The 22332-nt window shown below is 36.0% G+C and overlaps 1 protein-coding gene across 1 annotated transcript in view; it reads right to left on the bottom strand.

Moving 5' to 3' along the window:
* Positions 1-22332, bottom strand: part of PIBF1 (progesterone immunomodulatory binding factor 1) — a 125777-nt gene that overhangs the window by 84452 nt on the left and 18993 nt on the right. The window contains exons 5-9 of the mRNA XM_009281719.2: positions 20752-20885; positions 18588-18696; positions 13930-14111; positions 9302-9427; positions 4612-4710 (exon numbers count right to left, since the gene is read on the bottom strand). Coding sequence (XP_009279994.1) covers positions 4612-4710; positions 9302-9427; positions 13930-14111; positions 18588-18696; positions 20752-20885 — 650 coding nt within the window. The remainder of the gene's footprint in view (positions 1-4611; positions 4711-9301; positions 9428-13929; positions 14112-18587; positions 18697-20751; positions 20886-22332) is intronic.

Here is a 22332-nt window from a genome sequence, read left to right as displayed (position 1 = left end):
TTATTTAAATATTAGCAATAAGTCCAGCACACAAATACATTGACTTAATCATTTTAAGATTAGAATCCTGTCATTGCAGTCAGCAACATCCGGATTATAAAAACATGTTAATAGAAGGAGCAAGTAATTAATTTTAATGTTTCTATTAACAATGAATGCATAATGTAATAAATGCTAATCTAATAATGAGATTCCTGCATACTCAGCAGAAATTCTACATGCAAAGTAGAACATTTATTTATTCAGCAAATTTATCCAATTATCTTCTCATCTAAGATAGTCCTCTAGGCTTGTCTGCTATTAATAAGAAGATATAGGGATCTTAATTTCATCTAATTCAAACACCCATTTTATGAACAGGATTGATCACCTACAAAGTTCAAGACAGATAACTAAAACCAGATAGCATTAATCTCACCTCCAAATAAATTCTGAAATGTACCACAATTACAAAGAACAAAGAAAATAGGGGTAAAAAAAAGATTCAAATTATAAAGATTAATGGATTGACTAAAAGAAGTCTCCAAAATTTATCCACGGCTTGCAGCTGACTGGAAAGAAAAGCATTAAATAGGTAAACACAAACATACAGAGAAATTTTTGCATACTTTTTTTAACCTATGAAGCATAGGCAATTGCTATCAAGAAATGTCAATGACTTTTATTCTATTTTGCTCTTTATTTGAGAAAGGCATTTCTCAATAGAAACACTAAAAATACTCCTTAAGGTATTTTTACCTGTAGCAGATTGTCCATTACAAATCTAATAGTTTTAAATAGCTGAGCTATATACATCAATCCAGAAATGTTTAAGTAACAATCCAAAATCCTTTGAAATCTTTGTAGAACAAACCTAAGACTCTAAACTATTTTTTGTAGCCATCATCCTGACTTTACTCAACCCAACTGTAAAGACATTGTTTAAAAATGCCCTTTCATCACCTGTGCATATTCAAATAAGAAAAAAAAAAGTACATACTTAAAAATAACGTATTACCTCATAGACAGAGGCAGGAATTTAAACCTCCCATTAGCTTTTACAAAACTGAATTTATTTTATAAATAGTGCCCAGTGCAAAGTTGAAGGAATAGTATTGCCATAACACAATTTTCTTGAATATTCTTCTTCTGTTTACTGCATACCTATTTTGCTTCTCTTCATTTTTCTACACTTCTCATTTTATCATTACAAAGACAGGAAAAGAAAAATCACCTTGAGTACATCATGTGAGTAGCAATCAACTGTAACAGAGTACAGATTTTTTTTTTTCGGTCACTAAGAAAAATAAAATTTTGTCAAATCACACCATCTATGGATTTCCCTTGTGTTCCCAGTAATTCTGGAATTTTTAAACCAGTTTCCACTGATAGAGCTGAGCCGTACAGTCCTGGAAAAAGACATTATACTCCTTAAGGTTTAAAGGAAGTGAACAATCGAAGGCAAGAGATGGCTTTTGTAGGCATCCCCTGAGGTGAAGTGCTCTTGTATGAGGTGAACTCATGAGTTGCACCTTATATGAAACTAGAAAATTTAAGCAGTAGGAAAAAAACTATAGGAAACCAAGATGCATTTGTTCTACTTTTCAGTGCTGTTTTTTTTTTTTGTTGTTTTGTTGGGTTGGTTTTTTTTTGGCAAGGAGAAGTGAGTAACAGATTAACAGTCAATAGTTTGAAAACAACACTCCAAGAATATTCAAGAGAAGGAAAAGTTGGAAAATATTTAGTATCTATACTTTACTATGTAGTAGATGATGGAGCCATTATAGAATTGCTCTCCTCATTCAACCCCAAGACACTTTCAATTGAGGTAATATAGCTTTAAAATTAGAAAAAAAGTTTTAGTCACATTACCAGCAGTTTAAAACAAAGTGAAAGTGTTTCCATTTGGTCATAATTTTTTTAGAACATGTGTGACATTGGCCTCAGTTTAATCCAAAATATTAAATCTGTTAAGTTTTTTTCATTGTCACAGGTAAATGAAACATGGATTCTCACACAGAATTTACAGCTGTATAATAGCAAAGAGAGCAACAAAACTTACATCCTGACATCGTAGTGATCTACTTTGAGGTTGAAACAGCAGATTCTTTCTCAATATAACTCTTCCATGAATATTATCACTTTATTTTTTTCTTGGCATTTGTAAACAGCTGTTTACAAAAAGCTATCACAAACATCAGTAAGAAAAATGAAAATAACTGCACTTGACTAGAAAATTGGGTATTAGTTACACTTCTGATCATAAGATTTGCCAGGGGCTTTACTTAACCACCATTCAGGCTAGTCAACATTCCACATACTTCTGAAGCTTTCAAACATGTTTGTTTATACAGATTATGATACCAGTGGTAACTACGATGAGTCACCTTGTTTTCACTAAAGTAGAACTAGCTGTTATAATCACTTAAATATAGAATTGGACAACACAGGTATTCCTTTTTTATCTTAGGGTGTTCTGGTGATACAAGAAAATTTCTTTGTTCCACAGAACTGCCACATGTCAGTCCACAGTAAGTTCAGAATTTGGGGTCTTTTAAGTTAAGGCATTTACTCCATCTCATCATGCCAGTTTGTTACTTTGCAGTTCATTTAGGTAGATGATTTGGAATGTGGAAAAAGTCACCGTCTTGACACCTGTACTGTGGTTAGAAGGGAGGTAGTTTTAAAGAGAGACACCTACATTTTAAAGAAATGAAGTATGGGTTTTCCATTTTCCCAAGCAGAAGTTTTTTCTCTGAAAAGCATAATCTTCTGAGGAATAATCTACTTCTTTGAACTCCAAAAACCAGTATTAATCAACTTACTAACTTATTTAAATTGAGGAAAGGAGAGTTTTACTTAATTGGAGAGCTTATCACTAGATAAAGCTACAGGAGAACAGAAGCATGAGTGTATCAAACAAGATGACAACAAATGGCACATTACTAACCTTCCCCCTCTTTTAAAATCTTCTTCCTATGTTTCTGATTGCAGGGGAACTTCCCTCCTCAAAAAAGCAACAATATGAAAAAAAAAGACACATTATATGAGTGTATTCTGTATACAGCAGAATAGAAAAGTACTTTCACCATGGTTCTTAAGTTTAAAAATAAATATGGTAAGAATTATAAAATTGATATTTTCATTAAAAACAAGAAAGTGTGCATACTCAAATTATCGTACGCCAGACCTACTTTCCAGAAGAGCTTCCAGTTAGATATGAACTTCCCACATGTCATGGTAAGTCTTATCACAGTGAAAGGTAGGAGTCTCATCAGAAAGAAACATATAGTTGGCTCACGTTAGCATTTTATTTTGACTCAGGAGATCAGTTTTGAACCAAGTTTCCTGGTTGTCCCCACTTAACCAGCTTTGATTTCCACATTTTGATTTGCATTGTGGAGCCATCATCTCAGAGTTTGCTAACTGAATTCCTTTCTGAGAATCCAAGAACACCTACAATGCGCTCTAACCACTAAAAGGCATTCAGCACCCTTGGGCCAAATCAGCCCTAACTAGAATTAATCTGAAGTCAAACCCTGAAACTCAGCGTGGATATCAAGTCCTCTGACCCATCTCATTTACTCTAGAACTACCCCTATTGTTTCGCACCACTAGTTAGCACTGACATTTTTTTCAGTCCTTTGTGGCTATACTGGGGCAATGCTATTTCTTCAGTAATATCACCACTGCAATTTAGGAGTTGTATATAAAAATTAAAAGCTTTAATTGATTTGTGCCTATGCTTATGCTAACAACATTTTAACAGATTACTACTTGTAATTAAAAGCAATTCCAAGCAAAAACAGTTCACATCAAGTACTTTCTTTGAGTAGATGACTACGAGACACAGTTGGTTAATGAACTGACCTTTTCATTTTAGAAAAAAGATGTGGATTAAACAATGAATCAAGTCCAAAATTAAGGACACATGACAAACTCACCCAGAACAGCTTTGATTACTGTTCATAGTTTTCAATTACCTCATAATTTACCATAGCTAATATTCTAATATTTACAAAAAGTAAAGACAAGGTGCTGCAGAGCAGGATAGTAACACTGCTTGTAAACAGGCAGAAAATCAATCATAGTTTCCTACTCCATATGAATAGAACTGTACATTTGTACAGACACTGTATTTTATACATGGAATGTGAAAGACTGAGAAGAGACAGCAGTAAGAAAAGAAGCATGTAGCAAGCATAACTGTTCATGACTACTGCTCTCTATCCTCACTTTACAAAAACTATTATTTGAAGCAATCATATACAAGATAATTTTCTACTTTCAACTAAAGAAAAAAAACAACAGAACAGGTTCAGAGTTTGACCACTGCTACTGTACAGTATGGAATCCACATTCTTGCTATGAGATACATAATTATGTTTGCTTGTCTTTACAGGATTGTAGGAGAAGAATCAAACTTTCATATTGTTACTGCACTGGTAATGGAAAAAAAAATTTACTACTAGAATTAAATCTGTAACTTCATTTAAACAATATGTTTGTAATTCAATTTATTCTTTATAAGCAGAAAACCAAGGCAGTCATTCCTCCTACCTAAAACTCCTTAGATATAAATATAGCTAAATGTTTAGATCTTTTTTAATATGCATTTTAAAAGATACTTACTGTTCTAAGAGTTGATCATATTTTCTTAAAGCATCCTTTTCAGCAATAACTGCTCTTTCTTTTTCGGCGACAGCATTATCTCTCGCTTCTCTCAAATTTCTGAAAGAAAAAAAAGTTATTCTATCAAGAATCTGTTAGGAAAAAGACTGTTTTGCTTCATGAATTACTACTGACTGATCTTAACTTCAATACTACCTTCTTCAGTTCTCATCGAATGATAGAGGGGTCTGTCTATCTATATATCTATTCATTACAGAGGCTTTACTTCAGGTTACTTTCATATATACCAGCAAAGTTCTGAAATTCTAAAAACAATGATCAAACCACCTATTTATATGTGGAAATATATGAAAAATTCTAGAATACCAGAAGTACAAATTACTTATTTTTTATAGGAATTAAATAAATTGCAATAATTTTGCTTCGTACTTCACTAATAACTAGGGGAATGCTGTCCTCCTTGCTGAGATGATTCACAACTTCTATGATAGAGCAGGAAAAGATTAGCTAGGCATAGAAATCCTACTTGCACATACAACTAATTGGCTAGTTAGTCTGATATATAGGTTATTGCATATCATTGGTGCCTCCTTCTAGCTTCTATTGCTGGCACCATTTTTGATCTGCACAGAACCATAAAACAACACAAGATTTTATTGCAATCAATCTATACTTTTTCAATTTTTTAACCAAAAAATCAGTCAAGACTTGCAAACTATCTCATTCTTATTTCACTGACAAAAATGAGAATAGTATCATATGAAGAATAACACATATAGTATTTGTGTTAAAAATTATATAGGTATTAATAGTCTCTTAATCTGTAGTTTGCCTGTAGTATACTATCACGGTTTAACCCCAGCCGGCAACTAAACACCACGCAGCCGCTCATTCACTCCCCCCATGGTGGGATGGGGGAGACAATCAGAAAGGTAAAAGTGAGAAAACTTGTGGGATGAGATGAAGACTACTTTTAATAGGTAAAGTAAAAGCTGCGCACGCAAGCAAAGCAAAACAAGGAACTCATTCACTCCTTCCCATCGGTAGACAGATGTTCAGCCATCTCCAGGAAAGCAGGGCTCCATCATGCGTAATGGTTACTTGGGAAGACAAACGCCATCACTCCAAACGTCCCCCCCTTCCTTCTTCTTCCCCCAGCTTTATATGCTGAGCATGACGTCATATACCTCCAGCCTACTTGCTGGTGGGGTGGGGCGAGAAGCAGAAAAGGCCTTGACCCTGTGCAAGCACTGCTCAGCAATAACGAAAACACCTCTGTATTATCGACACTGTTTTCAGCACAAACCCAAAACATAGCCCCATACTAGCTACCATGAAGAAAATTAACTCTACCCCAACCAAAACCAGCACACATACAATAAACTGTACTAAGTGGAAGTACAACGTACAACCACTATCTAAGCAGTATCTCCATTATTTAGCGCAACACAGTAACAGCCAATTTGTAGAGCAAACAGTGGTTGTTGAGGACCAGACACCTACGTTATGACCATTTTCGAGGATTTTACTTTAAGCTACTTCTGGTTTGCTCCTGTGACCTGAACACCCACTAGCATTTGTAATATATTAGGTGATCTTAGAGACTCCTTTCAACTTCGTTTCATCTAAAAGGAATCATGTTCATGTGCTACAAACATGAGCAGAATACCACAAATTCAAGCACAAACTGTGAGGCAAGCAAAAACGTGGCAAGCAGCAATGACTAGGGGGCTTCACTTCAAAACCACATTCTTCACCTGAACTAAACTGTTAGTGTAGATGCAACCAAGCTCTTCCCACTGAAGTTGTTTCTTCTCTCCTCCCCCACAGGAACTTTTTAACTTAAAGCAAAGTGAAATTATAGTCTCAGGCAAATTTTGAAGAAAAGAGAAAAGTCAAGATATAGAGGTAAATGGAAAATTATTAAGCCCATGTAAATGTTATCCTAGGTCATTTTAGCCACACTAAAGGTATTTAATTTTTGGATGAAAGACTATTTTCTAGACTAAGTAAATGTTATCAATGGTACTTTTCTGAATTCAGAGTAGTTCATATGAATAGGAAACAGTTACTTATGAAGAATCAACATCAGAATTATGTGACACTTAACTGGCTATGAGAGAAAGATAACAAAATTTTCCTTAAAAATTCAGTTACGGGGCTACAGAATTTACCGATGAAATTCAGGGACTGATCTTGAGAGTAGATTCTTTAAAACTGACTCATACCAAAATATAAGAACATGGTAATTAATTTTGTTAATGGTATTAAGATCAAGCATATTATGTCTCAGAGTAGGAGTGCAATGTTGTATCCTTAAGACTAGAGTAACGGAAGCGGGATAAAAATTCAATGGTAGGAGATACACAGCGACTCGTTTAGACAATAAACTATTTTGATTAACTGAATAGCTAATCAATTGAAAATGCAATAGAAGGAAAAAGGACACAGGTGAGGTACTACTCAACCAACAAGATGACAATCACAGATGTGATGTAACTTCTGCTGAAATATTTTCAACAGAGCTAGGAAACACACTAGCGATACTGTCAGTTTTCAGATAGTGCAACTGCGATTTTAAAAGAGGTAAAGCACCTACCTGATGGCCTCTATGTGCAGCCATCAGATATCTAGCAAGCCTATCATACAAGTGAAAGCACCCTTCTAAAATGGGACAGAAATACTACCTACAGATTCATGAACGGGTATGGGAAAAGAAAAGGTGGGATGAGGGCAGGGGAGGGGAAGCAGAAGCACAAGGGCATCTATATTAGCTTTTGAAATAAATCTCTTGGCAACTGCCATTTATTGCACTGCAGTTCACATCCCTAAACTATTCCAGAGTGCACAAATTGGATTCCAGTCAGATTGAACCAAGTCAGAAGATGTGCTCAGGGGAAGCATCTAGCATGCTCAAAACTACTAAGTTGTGTTTGATCTATGGGAACAGACTACAGCTAATCCAAAGTCAAACCTCACACAGACATTCACATGCCCTGTGAATTCACTCATGCTTGCTAATGCAAACATAGCCAATGCTTACTACAACCGAACAAGTGAAACTGATTCCAGATAAATTAAGAATGAAAGCATCACCTTTTTATTGGTCTGTCGGGGGGGACAGAATAAGCTAAAATGGGGGGGCATTTTAGCTTCTTGAACTGACTCATCCAAGTGTAAAATAAGTGCCAATAAATTCAAGGGAAACATCAGGCCCACCAGGCTTGGCAAAGTGGTAAGAAGTAAGAGCAACTGAATATTAGATTAGCTTAGCCGTAATACCATTCCATGCTTTGAGCCTGAATATGAAACCAGCAACTTAGCTTTGTTTTCAGTCACAATCACACAACTTCATTGCAAACTGCTTTGCTCGCAATTTGGGGTTCCATTTGTCTCACCATTGAGGGGCACCTCAGACTGGGAAGCACTGTCTTATGGTGGAATTTTTTAGTATTTTATAGAAAGAACATACGCTGAAAATCCTTTTTGGAAAAATATGAAGTAAACCTAAGGGATTTACATTTCAGAAGTAATTATTTCAAAATGAGGAACAAAACTTCTGTAAATTTGTTCCAGATACAAATGAAATATTTTTCAGTAGCTTTCTCAATGATATACAGACCTTTGTCAAATCTCCACCAACAGTGGACGTTTAAATTCATACTTTGTAATTCAAAATAGATTTGCATACAGGAAGTGGTATGGATGTGTGTGCGTGTGTGTATATATTTTACTCACACTTGCAAAACTACACAATGATGTAATTTTTTTTAATTAGAACCTTTCAGTTGACTGGAAGACAGACAGCAGGAGTCATGTTCTTTTTTCACTCTTCCGAGCAGTAACAAAACTACCTATTAGAGGAACAGATGCTGATGCCACAAATATCTTTTTACTACAGTCATTTCCTTCTCCACAAGACACTTTCAGGACATCTACAATGAAGTTATAATTAATTATTAAGCATTCCTCCCATTTTAAAGGAATAAAAGGGGCAAAAAACAAGCTCAAAAAGAAATCCAGTGCCAAAAGTCCAAATCTTTAGATCCCTAAAGGCTTATGTATGTGCCTAACTCTGCGTGTAATTCCACGGAATTCAACAAGATGACACACATGCAAAAGTCAATATGCAGGTCTTTGCAGGACTAGGATCGTCTTCAAAAGAGGATTTTATAATAATTCACAGGAAATCAATCCTTTTGTGAATCATAATGCTGTAAACAATCTCAAATAGATTTATTTTAGAAAGGTATAAGTCTTATTGGTTTCCCTCATTTTATCTGCTTTACTTTCTGCATCAACACCTTCTTTTCTGGTTTCCTGGCACAATTTCAAGATTGCCCATATAGCATGACAGGTAAGCCAATACATTTTGTATTAATTAACTAACACTATACATCTGAACAAACTTCAAACCACTAATGTTTATCTAGAACGTGAATTTTAATAATACTTTTCATTGACAATGTTGAATGTCAATCATTTAATAATAATTATAAAACCATACATTAACTGTACAAGTATAATTTCATTTTAGTTTTTACAATATTCTCATCAGTTTTATAACTGAACTTAAATTCTCACATTTTGATCATCTCTCAAAGAGCCAGTCAACCAGGATTATACCTAAGCACAAAACAGTACTTGGTCATTTTTGCTCTAACTAGATTATTGCCTGCATCTTATCTACCTGTTTTCACGTTCATACATCTCTTTTGAAGTGCTTCTTAGTTGCTCGATTTCTTGATTTGTTTTCAACCTTATTTGTTCCAGCTCTTCATGCAGTCTCTTTTCATATTCTGTTTTATAGTGGTCTCTGTAAATAAACAAATACACAACATAGGACTTTAAAATTAATTGCACTGGCCAAAATATCAAAACTTCAGGTACAGCTGTACAAGTACAGCAGAGCATTTCTTGATTTTACATTTTATTTTAATTCTTACTAATTTTCCTCCCAAATTGCTTGAAATACATATTACCCTTATGTTTTTATGCAAATTGAGTGAAAATCCATCAGGAATAAAGAATATTTAATTGGGAATAAATAAAAACTTTCTGCATGCTGTTTTAATTTTTTTTAAAGTAATATGACATTGATTAATCACGCAACATTATGCTTAACATTCTTCCAGAAATTCTTTGTCAGCCTCTAATGAGTGGTTTATATTAATTAACCACTTAAAAAAAAAAGTTTATTCCTCGCTTTCCAAAGTTTTCTAGCTTCTTCATCACTGGATAAGGGTTGATTAACTTGCTAACTTACAATACCGCCATGCTACTACGAGACTTTGTTGTGTACTATTTGTACCTCATCTGGGGGAAAAAACATCACAAGAAACATTGAAGATTACATGCTGTGGAGATTCGTGAAGTCAAAAAAACCCAAGATTTGGGAATTTATCCTGTCAATGTGACATATAAATTAAAATACATACTTAAGTTTTTAGGCAGCAGATAACAGAAGATTCCAGGATAAAAGAATTTCATTTCAGAGTAATATTGACATCTTTTTGTAACTCTGGAAGCCCATAACAGATTGTAGGAATCCCATAAAGAATTTTTCCTACAAAACTACAAAAAAAGGTTTATGTTGTAAGTACTTAACAACTAAGGAATGTTAAAATTTTATAGCATCTAGTTAATGTTCAAGAATAATCAACCAGCAGTGAAGCAACTGGTAGAAATTACAGGTTTGGAAATAAAAGCAAGTTTATGAAGAAACGTGCATTTACAACCGTAAAAGGTTTTAGATTTCTTCCGACTTCCAATTGCGTGATAGCCCATAATTTTTAGAAATCAGTACCTAAGCTGGCCAAAAAACTCCTTCACATTAACTAAAATCCCCAAAATATTTAAATGTCAGAATGCTTGTTGTCCAGGTTTTCCTGTTTTCTTTTTATTGAGACACTGAATTTCAGTTGACCCTTCAAGGTAAAAGTGAATTTATCTCCTCTCCTTCCTCAAGTGCACCACACTACGGCAAAATACTTTATGAATATCTTTGATACAATGAAGAAGTTTATGATAAAAAAACCCCAATAAATAATTCAAAACCGGAGGAGAAGCAGTCTAGATGTCTAATAAGGAGATACAAAATATTTCTGGAAGAATCAGTACAAAATACTCATCCTGAATTTCTTGCTCTTGGCTCAATATGTAAGAAAAAAAAAAAAAAAAGAATGCTGGATCAGGACCTCAAGATATAATTCTTATGTGCAGAATCAACAAGCATTACCATTTTCTTGGTACTGAGACAATTTGCTATTACCATTACTACTTGCCAAAAATAAATTTCTGCAATGACAGAAATTATACCTTCCCTCCTATGGCAAGACTGCTAAAAGTCAGGAAGGCTCACTGAAAAAATTAGAAGAATCTGGAAAAGTCTTGAACACCCACAGTGATGTCACCAGAAGACAGTTCAAAGTGATGCTTATCTTTATGATGACTAAAATAAACACATGGTATAGTAAAGGGCATATTCCGAGCATATAGCTTGACTGCCCTACCAATGCCTTTTAAAAAACACCAACTGAGTTGCTGCTGAAGCAAAGGACCATCATTTGCGATTTTTATTCCTGACCTGCTGTTACGGTGTTTTGCTTGAGCAGTAATTAAAAATGGTTTTGCCTTCTCAAGTTGTTTCATCTTCTTCAGGCTGCAGGCTTTAATGAGCTTCTTTCCAGGCCTATCATTCATAAGGCTTTATACTGCGAAAAACTAAACATGATCTGAGCATCTCAATGCAACTATGGATTGTGTTTGAAGATTAAACATATAAAGGGAAATCTTTTGTGTAGGTCTGTGCTTACACATAGATTCCCAAGAACTGTAGCTATGAGCTGCTGCCATTCATCTTGCCACAATCTCAACCTATTTTGAAGTGTGTCTTTTTTAAAATTTTGTGAGTTAATCGCTCAGTTTCCTAAAGTCTGTAATTTTCTAACTACAGTACCCCAATGCCAGCAGTTCTGATGGTGACCAGAAGGTGAATTACTCTTTATTCCTAAAAATAGATAGTTGGGTTTGTTTTCATCATTTACATTCCTGAATTACAGCAACCAAGAGATCCAGATGTGAAGCGAGCATTAAAAAGCCTCAAATTCTTCAAAAGGTAGCAAACAGAAGCTTATTACCTAAACTGATGTCACCTCCAGGTAGCACTGAGGACTGTAGAATGTCCATTAGTTGGTACAGTTTTCTCCTGCTCTACTTTTGTACCTCTCTATAAATAGGATTCTGTAGAGCACTCTATAAGAAACCTAATACCGTAGATACTTGACCTGAGAGATGGATGGTTTAAATTGCTGAATAGACGGGAATCCCCACTATGGGACACAGTCTCAGAAGGTGCACACAAAGTGTGTACATGTGTGTTGGAAAATGTAAAGAAGGGACAGCTTCTGCAAAATTGCAGATCACATGCAGGTTTTAAAGCACTTTACAAAAGTGCTTTTTTACTCCCATTTTACAAAAGAAATTTTATATTAACATTTTTACATTTTACATTATGTTTTTACATTTTGAAATTACGTATTCGAAGTTCTTCAGCAGGTCAGCAGTGGAACCTTGAATACAACCTAAGCTGCCCAAGCTGCAGTGCTTACACATTTTGAAATTACGTATTCGAAGTTCTTCAGCAGGTCAGCAGTGGAACCTTGAATACCTAAGCTGCCCAAGCTGCAGTGTGGTCCTACACATGCTGCTCAATACGCTACACTGCCTTCTCTGCTACGCTATATTGTCCCTGCAAAAGACGGTCTCTAGAGGAGAGCAGACATACCTGCATTATGCATTACAGTTAATATCTGTCCTATGAAAATTAGCATTATGAAGACAGTCACCAATACCAATGATGTCAAGAGAGAGATTTGATAACAGTACAGAATCCCAATGACAGTATCAAGATCCTCTAAAGGCAAAGAAAGAGTCAGAGAATTTCTCTTTAGCTGGTATCAAAATGCAAGAGAGAGAGACCTCTGATATTCCAGAGGACAGCGAAGCAAGCTTGCACAGTATCCCAAACTGTGGTAGAGGCAAGCTACATACGTCTCTTTCTAGGTTCCCCTCAAATGGAGACAGCTCTGTAAAAGTGCCTCTGCATCATTATTACAGGATAAGGATTTCACAGTGGTTTTCTAGAAATAGAAATCTAGCTACAAGAGTCAGTGCTGACAAGCACATTTCTAGAGGAAGACTGCTCAGACCTACATGATTTTTTAAAACCCCATTTAAAAGCAAGTCTTAAAAACTTATTTAAAATGCAGAAGTTCCAGGTGAACATAGTTCTGAGATGTAAACATGTAAAACAAATTAAAAAAAGTTTAAGTGACTACATTGAAAGAAAAAATAGTATTAAAACCACTTCTGATAAGCAATATGGGCTGGAACTCCACAGCTGATAATTTCAGCAGAGTGCTTTTCTATTTCCATTTAGATAACAATTTGTCTTTTAGTTGCATTACAGGAGAGTCATATTAGCACACTTATCTTAGTTATACAAGGACACAAGATTTATAGATGCTGTTTGCAGTTCCATCTTCTTAATTCAAACAGAAGGAAGCAGCTGAAGAGAAGCTTGAATTCTGAATAAGAAAAACCTCAATGTGGTTTGAAATTTTGTAGTATAGCATTACATATGTAGCAAGACATGTAGCTGAATAGTGCAGTGTTTCCTGTTCAACATCGCATACATACATATATATACACACCAATTCAAATAGCATAAGGATTTGACGCTATTTACCATTGTGGCTAGCATACAATGATCAATTTATTTCTGAAGGCTACATTTAGGGAATCTTTATTCAAACTTGAGATATGAAAGACTGATAGCTCTAATAGCTGATATGAAACATACTATGTCCTATTTTAAACATTTGTGAAAATTAAATATATTTTATTCTGCAATAATAAATTAGATTGTCTTTCAGATACTCCTGTTTTTAATAAAGGTCATTTGGGGCTTGAGGAGATATGTAACATATGGACTTCAAAGAGTTTTTCTCTCTTTTTTAATTAATTACAGTTACCTCCATAAATTTCTATATACACCTAAGAGAATAGTTGCCGTAAACTTTCAATACTGACATCTTCACTGCTATGGTCTTATATCAAAGACCAACCTTATATCAAAGGTTTAAAAGAAATTTCCTGATACACATTAAGACCCAACAGAAGTGTTCTGTTTCTACTTACACAAATATGGACTAGCTTTCTTAAATTTTTTTCTAATAAAACAGGATTTGTGCAAGAAACAAGGGACAACAGTTAAATAACTTGTCTACTGATAGACATGAACACACAATAACTTACCTGGATGCAACATATTTTTCATACATTTCTTCCCTAGCTTTTTTGGCATCCTCTAGCTGAATCTGAAGTCTTTCAAGACGATCTTCTTCATGTGCACAGCGAACACTAAGCTCCATGTTCTGGCGATTAAGATAATCTTTATCTTTTTGCAACAAGTTGAGGGATTGTTGTATGGTTGACAGCTATAAAAGGCATTAAAAAGAACACTTCAATGTGAACTTCAAGATAAGTATTTAACCTATGTACACATATTTGCGATTTCATTTTAACTCTCTTCTGTGAAATCACCTGAACCAAAAAACTCTATTTACACTTACGTTTAACGTAAGTTGGTGAAGCTTTATGCTGAAAAAAAAAAAAGACTTGAATAAAATTATAATTTTATGAGTTTTCATTATTTATTTCTGGTAGTTGGCACCTGAAAAAGAGGTAAAGTGCCCCTTAATCTACCTCAGTATCTAAATAGTACTGCAGTATTGAATAGTGATAGTACTGAATAGTACTACATCAGAAATACTTACGTCGAGTCTTGGTGCCGACCTGTCACCATGTTGGCTACAACATTCTCAGAAACAGAAGTGAAAAGTTTAAGGGCACCAGAGCGATTATTGCTCCGTAAAGAAATGGTAAAACTGCTAGTTCTGGGGCTGAAGTATATCATGATTGTCATGGACAAAGTGATGTTCCAGGCTAGCACCAAGGGCAAAGAGGGTTATGCGTGCCTTGTTTTGACTTTCATTTAGTATGGTGTTGCTACAGAAGGTTGAACTGGTGTCGAAGTAGAAACATTAATATCTTGTGAGTCTCTGTAACAGCATTCCCAATCACCAGATCAGTCATCTTTACTACTCCAAGAAGAAAGTGGTGTGGGATAGAGTAGTCTCCATCTATTCAAGGTGAACATTGTCAGAGAACAGCCACAGAGCATAATGGCTCCGTGCAGAGTGCACAGAGGCGCAGCGTGGTGCAGAGTGGCCCAACTCCTTACTCATGACAGCGAAACACAGTTTTACCACCTTAAATAATTTTGCCGTTTAAACTCCTGAGGATGTCACATGCCAACTTCAAAGAATGATAAATTAATAACTTACCAGAAATATGTCCCCCAAAGCTATAAAGACTTCATGTACATGTTTTAGACAGAATTCACCCTTCCTGAGTCATAAAAGGAAAAAAAAAGGTCTTAGAGGCATGCTTCTCTCCATGTGCCCACTTGCTCAGCACCACAGAGGGTGATATAAATGCCAAAAAAGAAAAAGGTCTTAGAGGCATGCTTCTCTCCATGTGCCCACTTGCTCAGCACCACAGAGGGTGAGGTATAAATGCCTGTCCTATATTTTGTTTTATTTAAGAAAAAAACCACAACTATCCCCTCTCTCGAAGTAACAGGTTATATGTATATCCACAGTGAACACACACATCATGGATTACTACATGAAGAAAGAAATCTAGGAGTTACTACACCTCCAAACCCTCCTTCCCTGGAATAAATACTGTGTAAACACTTAAAATTGTATGCTCTTCCAATCCATAACTTGTGATACTGTATCAGCATACACAAAAACCATCACCGACCTTCCAAGAGATTCAAGTAATCACACAGTTTGAAGGGGTATTTTAGTTTAAAGTAGTGCTACTTTTATTTCCTCTCAGACTAGTTTAGTATAAAGTTAATGAAAAAAAGCCATTGTTGCTGCTACACTGCAGTACTTGATATGTACATACAAACGATGTACACGACTACTTTTTTGGCCATTGTTATATGCTGAGAACAAACCTGCATTTTTACGTCCTCTTACAATGCTAGAACACTGATGAATAAACAGCCTAACAAAGCCTTCAGACTGATATAAAAGAGGAGAATGAATATAAAAGATATTTTCTAATAGAAACTCAGTTTCTTCCCTAGTGTTTCAGAGTATCTCTATGGCTACCTGTAAAATTAGGCAGAGTACTATCTTTAAAGTGCTAGTTACAGCCACTATTTTATCTGTAACACTTATACAGAGACACTAAGGAACACAATCTCCTCTGAATTCTCTCAGGCGTAATTGGTCTCATTTACTCAGCTGCCAAAGTGTTAACACACAAAGATCCTCCATTTGATTCTTGCCTGGACCAGTACAGAAGTCAAGAACAACCTTCTCATGCAGTGCCCCTTTCATATCACGTTAAAAAGTAAATTCACAAATGAATTCGGAACAACCAATCAATTATTTCTCTATTCCTTTTGGTGTTTCCTAGAGAGATTTCTATACAGAAACACAGCTTAAAAAATAGTCTTATTTTTGCATTGAAGTTGCACTGAGCTACAAACCATCTGATAATTAGTCAATGATGATATAAACTGAAAAAGTCTCTGTCTTGAGATTCAGTAAAAGTCTCTGCAACAGCTTTTTAGGAGGGAGAAAAGTTACACCCACATCGGACGAAGGGAAAAATCCCTTAGCAATTCCCATAATTTTTGATGATTCTATTCTAACTCGCTTACTTCAGGTGAATAATTAATCCTGGAGGTTCAGTCAAGCAATGAACAATTTAGATACAGCAATAGTGAAAATGGATACTGAGTAATGGAAGCTTTTGTACTGATATAAACCATCAGAAGTCCTATAGATCAAGGCAGTGGACTTGGAAACATTCTCTACATGTTTCTGTTTGAGTCCCTTGACCCAAAAGCTATCATACATGCTCAGTAAGGGAGCCATCACTGAACACAATTCATGACTCTTAGATGAATGAATTAATGAACAGAGAAGCAGCAAGGGACATTTCTTTTGACCTGACAGGCCTCTGGCTCTTGAAATGTCTTTGGAGCAGCAGAAACACATTCCCCTGTGAAATACTAGTGCTACCAGAATGGCAATGACTGAGATCTGAGTGAAGTAACTGACCTAACTGGATCAGAACTCAGTGGAACCCTAACAAAGATGAGAGCCCCTCTGTGCCTGAAGAGGCATTTATTCATTTTCCCAGCAGAAAGACTTTCAAAGACTAATGGAGACACATTAGAGAAAAACAGTCCATCAACCCTAGTAGATAGTCCTGCCCAAAACGGAAGCAGCACTGGAATTCCTCTTGTCAATAGGCAGTATCCTAGAAAGAAGAGGTCCAGAATAGCAGTCTCTATTCCTGAGACAGAAGTAACTTCTGTAAAGGCAAAGTGAAGGAAAGTTCAGGCAACTGAACCATTATTTTACTAGAGTCACAAAGAAGAAAAACTATGTATTCTATTGATGTCCAGAAAAAACTTACACAACAAAACATAAGCCAAACAGCAGCTCTGTCCTACTGTCACTATTGGTCAGAAAGAGCTAAAGTTATAACTAGTTCTGCACCTTTTGAGGGATAGAGCACACTCACAGCATTCAGTCTTCACTGCTAAATTTTTCCCTTGGGCCTCCCAGGATCCTGAGCTTATTGGCAGAGTTTGGAAGATTGAAGCAAAGGAAGACTAAACTAGAGACCTAGGAAAACAGCATGCACATAATACCTAGGGAAAAATGGAAAGCACTTGACCAACGTTGAGGGAGATAGCCAATGTTGCTGTGAGGTTGGCCAGCTGTTTGAAAGATCATAGCAAGTGAGCAAGGCTTCTGATGACCAGAATCCACCTTCAAGGAGGAGGACTCAGGGAACTGTGGGTTGGTAAACCTAATCTCAGACCCTGCAAAGATTATGAAGCAAACCCTCCTGGAAGCCATATCCATGCATATGGAGGAAAAGGTGACTGGAAACAACTAGCATGGATTTACCAATGCCAAACTGTGCCTAGCAAACCTGACAAGAAAGTTGGATCTATGGGCAGGGGGACAGCTGTCCATGTCATTTACTTGGACTTTTGCATGGCTTTCAGCCATGTCCCATAATATCTCTACAGGAAAATTGGCAAAATATGGATTGGATAGGCAAATATTAGTTGAACAAACTAAATATGAGCCAGAAGTGTGCCCTGACAGCAAAGAAGGCCAAGTGCCTACTAGGCTGTATTAGCAACAATGCAGACAATAGGTTGAAGAAAATTATTATTATCCTGTGTTCAGCATTGGTGAGACTGTATTTGGTGTGCCACATCCCATTCTGAGTTCCCCATAAAGACATACATTAACATACCGGAGCAAGACCAGAAGAGCTCTACCAAGATGGTCATGGACTGTAGCACATGATGTACAAGGGGTTGAGAGAAACGTTTTTTTTGGGTTTGTTTTTTTTTTTTTTCAGCCTCCAGAAGAGAAATCTGGATTGGGAAAGTCTTATTGTTATCTTCACCTATCTAATTGGAACACATAGGAAGAGCCAGACTTGGAAGTACATAGTGACAGGACAAAAAGCAACAGAGAAAAGCTGCAACAACTCCGATGAGATTTTACAAAAACTTTGTCACAAAGAGGGTGGACAAACACTGGAACAGATTGGCCAGAAAGGCTGTGGAATCTCCATCTTTGGAGATATTCAAAACTTGACAAAGCCCTAACCAAGCTGACCTAATTTGGCTCTGCACTGCATGTGAGAGTTGGACTAGCTAGTCTCCTGAGGACCATTCTAATCGAAATTATTCCATAGTCCTACAGGTGATCCTGACAGTCTTGATTAGACAAAGAATCAAATTCCTGAGGTGAAGAAACAGACAATTACTGAAATAAGAACTTAATGTTTACCTCTTTTGATAAGTCATTTCTTTCTTTAGCTTGTGCTTTGTGTGACACCTCTAATATTTCATATTTTCTTCTGAGTTCTGACAATTCATGTTCAAATACATCACGTTCACTGTTAAAATAAAGTGAAACTATTAGATGCATAAAGTGTAATGAACAAGATTCCTGCGCATTTGTAATTTCTCAGCCTTCTTTCAGTTCATGACACTGACTTCTTCCAACCAGTCACTCATAGGGCAATTAGCAATAATCTTACCTTTTTTAGTTATTAACACCTGCAATGGTATCTTATTATATGAAAGAATTTTCTTCATTTCTAAGTATTTAAAAAATAATCCTAAATTATAATACAATAATACTGAATTCCCATCCTAAATTATTTCATCCTCCTCTGATTATTCTTCTTTAGTGTAACTTTGGGCTATACATTTCTCCTCTTAGCAATGAACTGTAAGTACCCTTGTGATCCTTTTAGCTTTATCAAGCTTTTGATGCTATTTCCCATGACATTCTCTTGAACCTTTTCAGACATTGAAGTTGGATGAAAAACTAAAGCAACTTCGTTTCCATCTTCCTAATCAAACGGAAAGCAATGTATACTTGTTCCCAGTTGCTACTCTCCCTTGTATACAGTCCCTTGATACTAGAGGGGGTTGTACTACTCTTCTCTTGTTTAAAATATACACAGCACAGCTGCAAAAATTATATTGGTGTCCTGAATAAGAGTGCTTTCCATACGCACAAAGAAGCAGCTCTATGTCTCCACTCTATCTGACCCTGTCAGAACAGTGAAATGAATGAGCCAGTATGAGCTTGCAGTTTGGAAAAAAACTAACCAGTTTTACATCAAGCATAGCATAGCTTTAAAACTGAGATAACTTGTAGTACACCAGAACTAGAAGATTTGACATAGCATTTTTAAAGGCAGAAACAAGCCTGGAAGTGATTAACTCCTGCAATGCTCCCAAATATCCTCATGCAGTCATGCCAACAGTGCTCTCCCCTCCCCTTCATCTGTGCCTACCCAGATGAATACAACCTACTCTCTCAAATACAGTTTTGGCACGTTCATTCATGCCTTTTTCAACTCAAGACTATATTAAATGTACACTACTAAACACTGGGGCCATTCACATGAAAGTTATTACGATCCACTTATTAAGATGCAGTTGCACATGGGAAGCAAACCATAGCATCAATCCATCCTATTTGCAACAAGCTTCCAGGTAGATCTCAAGGTTGTTTTAGTACGTATACCTGTGAACAGTTATTCAGAAGACAGACCTCCTTCAAATGACTTAGTGGCAAAGTCATTTGTGTCAGTAACTGTGCCTGAGTTCATTCAGTATGAACAACTAAGGAGCTGACAGAGTGTTTTCTATTCGTGATCCCCATTTTTTTAATCCATTCCCCAACATATGTGCCAAAGGCCAGATTTCTCGTACTTGCAAGCACAGTGAAAAAGCCATTTGGGAGCCGGACTGTGAAGTATATGCCTATGAGTCTATTTATAAGCCCATTTTCACTATTTTTGAATTGTTGTTTATGAGATAGGCATTCAAAGCATAGGCTAGAACTCTAAAAATCTGTATTTTAAAAATGAAAAGAGACACTGGAGCTTCCTGCAGTTAAACCAATTCACTACAGTAATCCTAAGATTCTCTGACAAAGAGTTCTCATAACAGCCCTTTCAAATTTATGGTTACAAGGATATCTTAAGTTGTTAAATATTAATTCCCAAGCTCCTATTCTCTTAATTCACTCTGTAGGCACCACACAGTAAAGCACAGGGCCTTTTGCTAGATCATTGCTTTTAAACTAGGAGAAAAAAAAAAAAAAAAGAGTACTTGTTCTAAGATGCTTGGCATCAACAGCTCCCACTTCTTTAGTTGCAATGAGACTGGTAGGCTCTTCTGAAAACACAGTAAATCCCTAAATATAAACTTTTAAGAAGATAATTTGATGCATCAGATTTCAAAATGTTGTTCATCTTATGACTGCAATATACTACAGAAGGTAGTCGAACCGTTAGTGGATTGAGGTAAAGAAAAATATCTGTGGTGTGCATAAGCCAAAAATCAAATGAAAAACTCTAGTCAATCAAGGATGAAGTTTATCTATTAACATTTGTATGTTAGTAAAACACTTGAATTATAGAGATACCTACCATTTTACTTTATCATAGTTCTCTTGTCTGTAATTACCTCGCTGAATCATCTGCTTGGTATCAGCCAGTTCCAGTGTTAAACGCTGGCATCTAACCTCAAGCTCTGACCGGTTCCTCCTCTCATCTTCATAGTTCTAGAAGGTAAGACATTTTGAAACGATCACAGCTACACTGATATTTACTTAAAGCAATCACCAACTAAGTTTTGTGAAGACCTCTTATGAATATTCAAGTGGTAGTATTTTCATCTGTCTCAGTATTTGGAAAACTAGCATACATCACAAAGTAACCAGTTATACTGATAACTCATTTTTATCTTACTCTAAATAGTTGATTCATGTGCCTATTTTTTTCTAATGCTTTTGTCCATTAGCACAACTTCAAAGACCAGTAACCCTCATATATACAGCCAGTGGTCTACAAACCTATAGTAGGAGCACAAAAGTCACACCACCTTTACAACATTTTCAGACAAGTTTCCTTGTGAAGATACTTGCTGGTTCATTTGGAAAAAAAGAAAGAGGATTGATCGATTATAAAGTTTGGGAACTTCGGCCATTACATGAAAAATTTCAGCCAGTTACTCCCAAATTGTATCTGGTAATTTATGTTTGCTGAAGCATATCATCCAAAGCTTGGGTGGAGGAGGAAGGAAAAAAAAAAAAAAAAAAAGAAGAAAAACTTGCTTATTTACTGGTCTATCAGCATTAATTTCCATTTTCCCTTCTTTTTCCTCCTCATATACTTTGAGAGGCTACTATGGGAACTAGAAAAAAGGGACCAAAGCAAGAGAACACACAGAAAGCATTTGTCTTTTAAAGCACTGGTTATTCCTTTTGAAGATAAAAGATAAACATTTCCTAATCATTACACTCTTTCCTCCCACCCCCCATGGGAATAGCAGACTTTTGTACCTTAATTCACAATCTAGACTCCATTTCTCAGATTATTCTACAAATTAGGTATTTATCTTCATAAAGCTTACCTTACTTGCCCATCCTAAATGCTGTACTACTTCGTAATTTCTTTACAAAAACAACCAAAAAATAATACTCATCCACCTATACTAGGGAAAACTGATGGACAGCAAAAAGAGTTGCTTTTTAAAAATTTGAGAATACCCCCTGGGCATCTAGATTTTTTCCATATTGTGTTTCTCAGAATACTGCTGAGTTCTGGTTTTTTGTGCTATGGTTGATACATGGCAGGCTCAATAACGGATGCTTGATAAAGAATAACTCCATCTGGTTGTACCAAATGGACATCACAATATTATTCATTGAAGGTGAATACAAAACCAAATAACTGCCTTAAGATGTCATTACTGAACCAACCATTTAGCCACTGCAAATTAAATTTATTTTGCAGTGAGGGACACAGTTTATTTTGAAAATATGCACTTACACAGAAAGCCATGTTTTATACAGTTATAAGAGAGTGTAGTAATTGTGTCTAGCTAGTTTTTAATAGTGTCGTGGTTTAACCTCAGTCGGCAACTGAGCACCACGCAGCCGCTCGCTCACTCCCCCCACCCCCCGGTGGGATGGGGGAGAGAATTGGAAGAGCACAAGTGAGAAAAAA

Source organism: Aptenodytes forsteri, unplaced genomic scaffold, assembly GCF_000699145.1.
Source record: "Aptenodytes forsteri isolate BGI_AS27 unplaced genomic scaffold, ASM69914v1 Scaffold51, whole genome shotgun sequence".
NCBI classification, from domain to species: Eukaryota; Metazoa; Chordata; class Aves; order Sphenisciformes; family Spheniscidae; genus Aptenodytes; species Aptenodytes forsteri.
The sequence above is the reverse complement of the archived record's forward strand: the minus strand, read 5'-3'. Positions and strand labels throughout refer to the sequence as shown.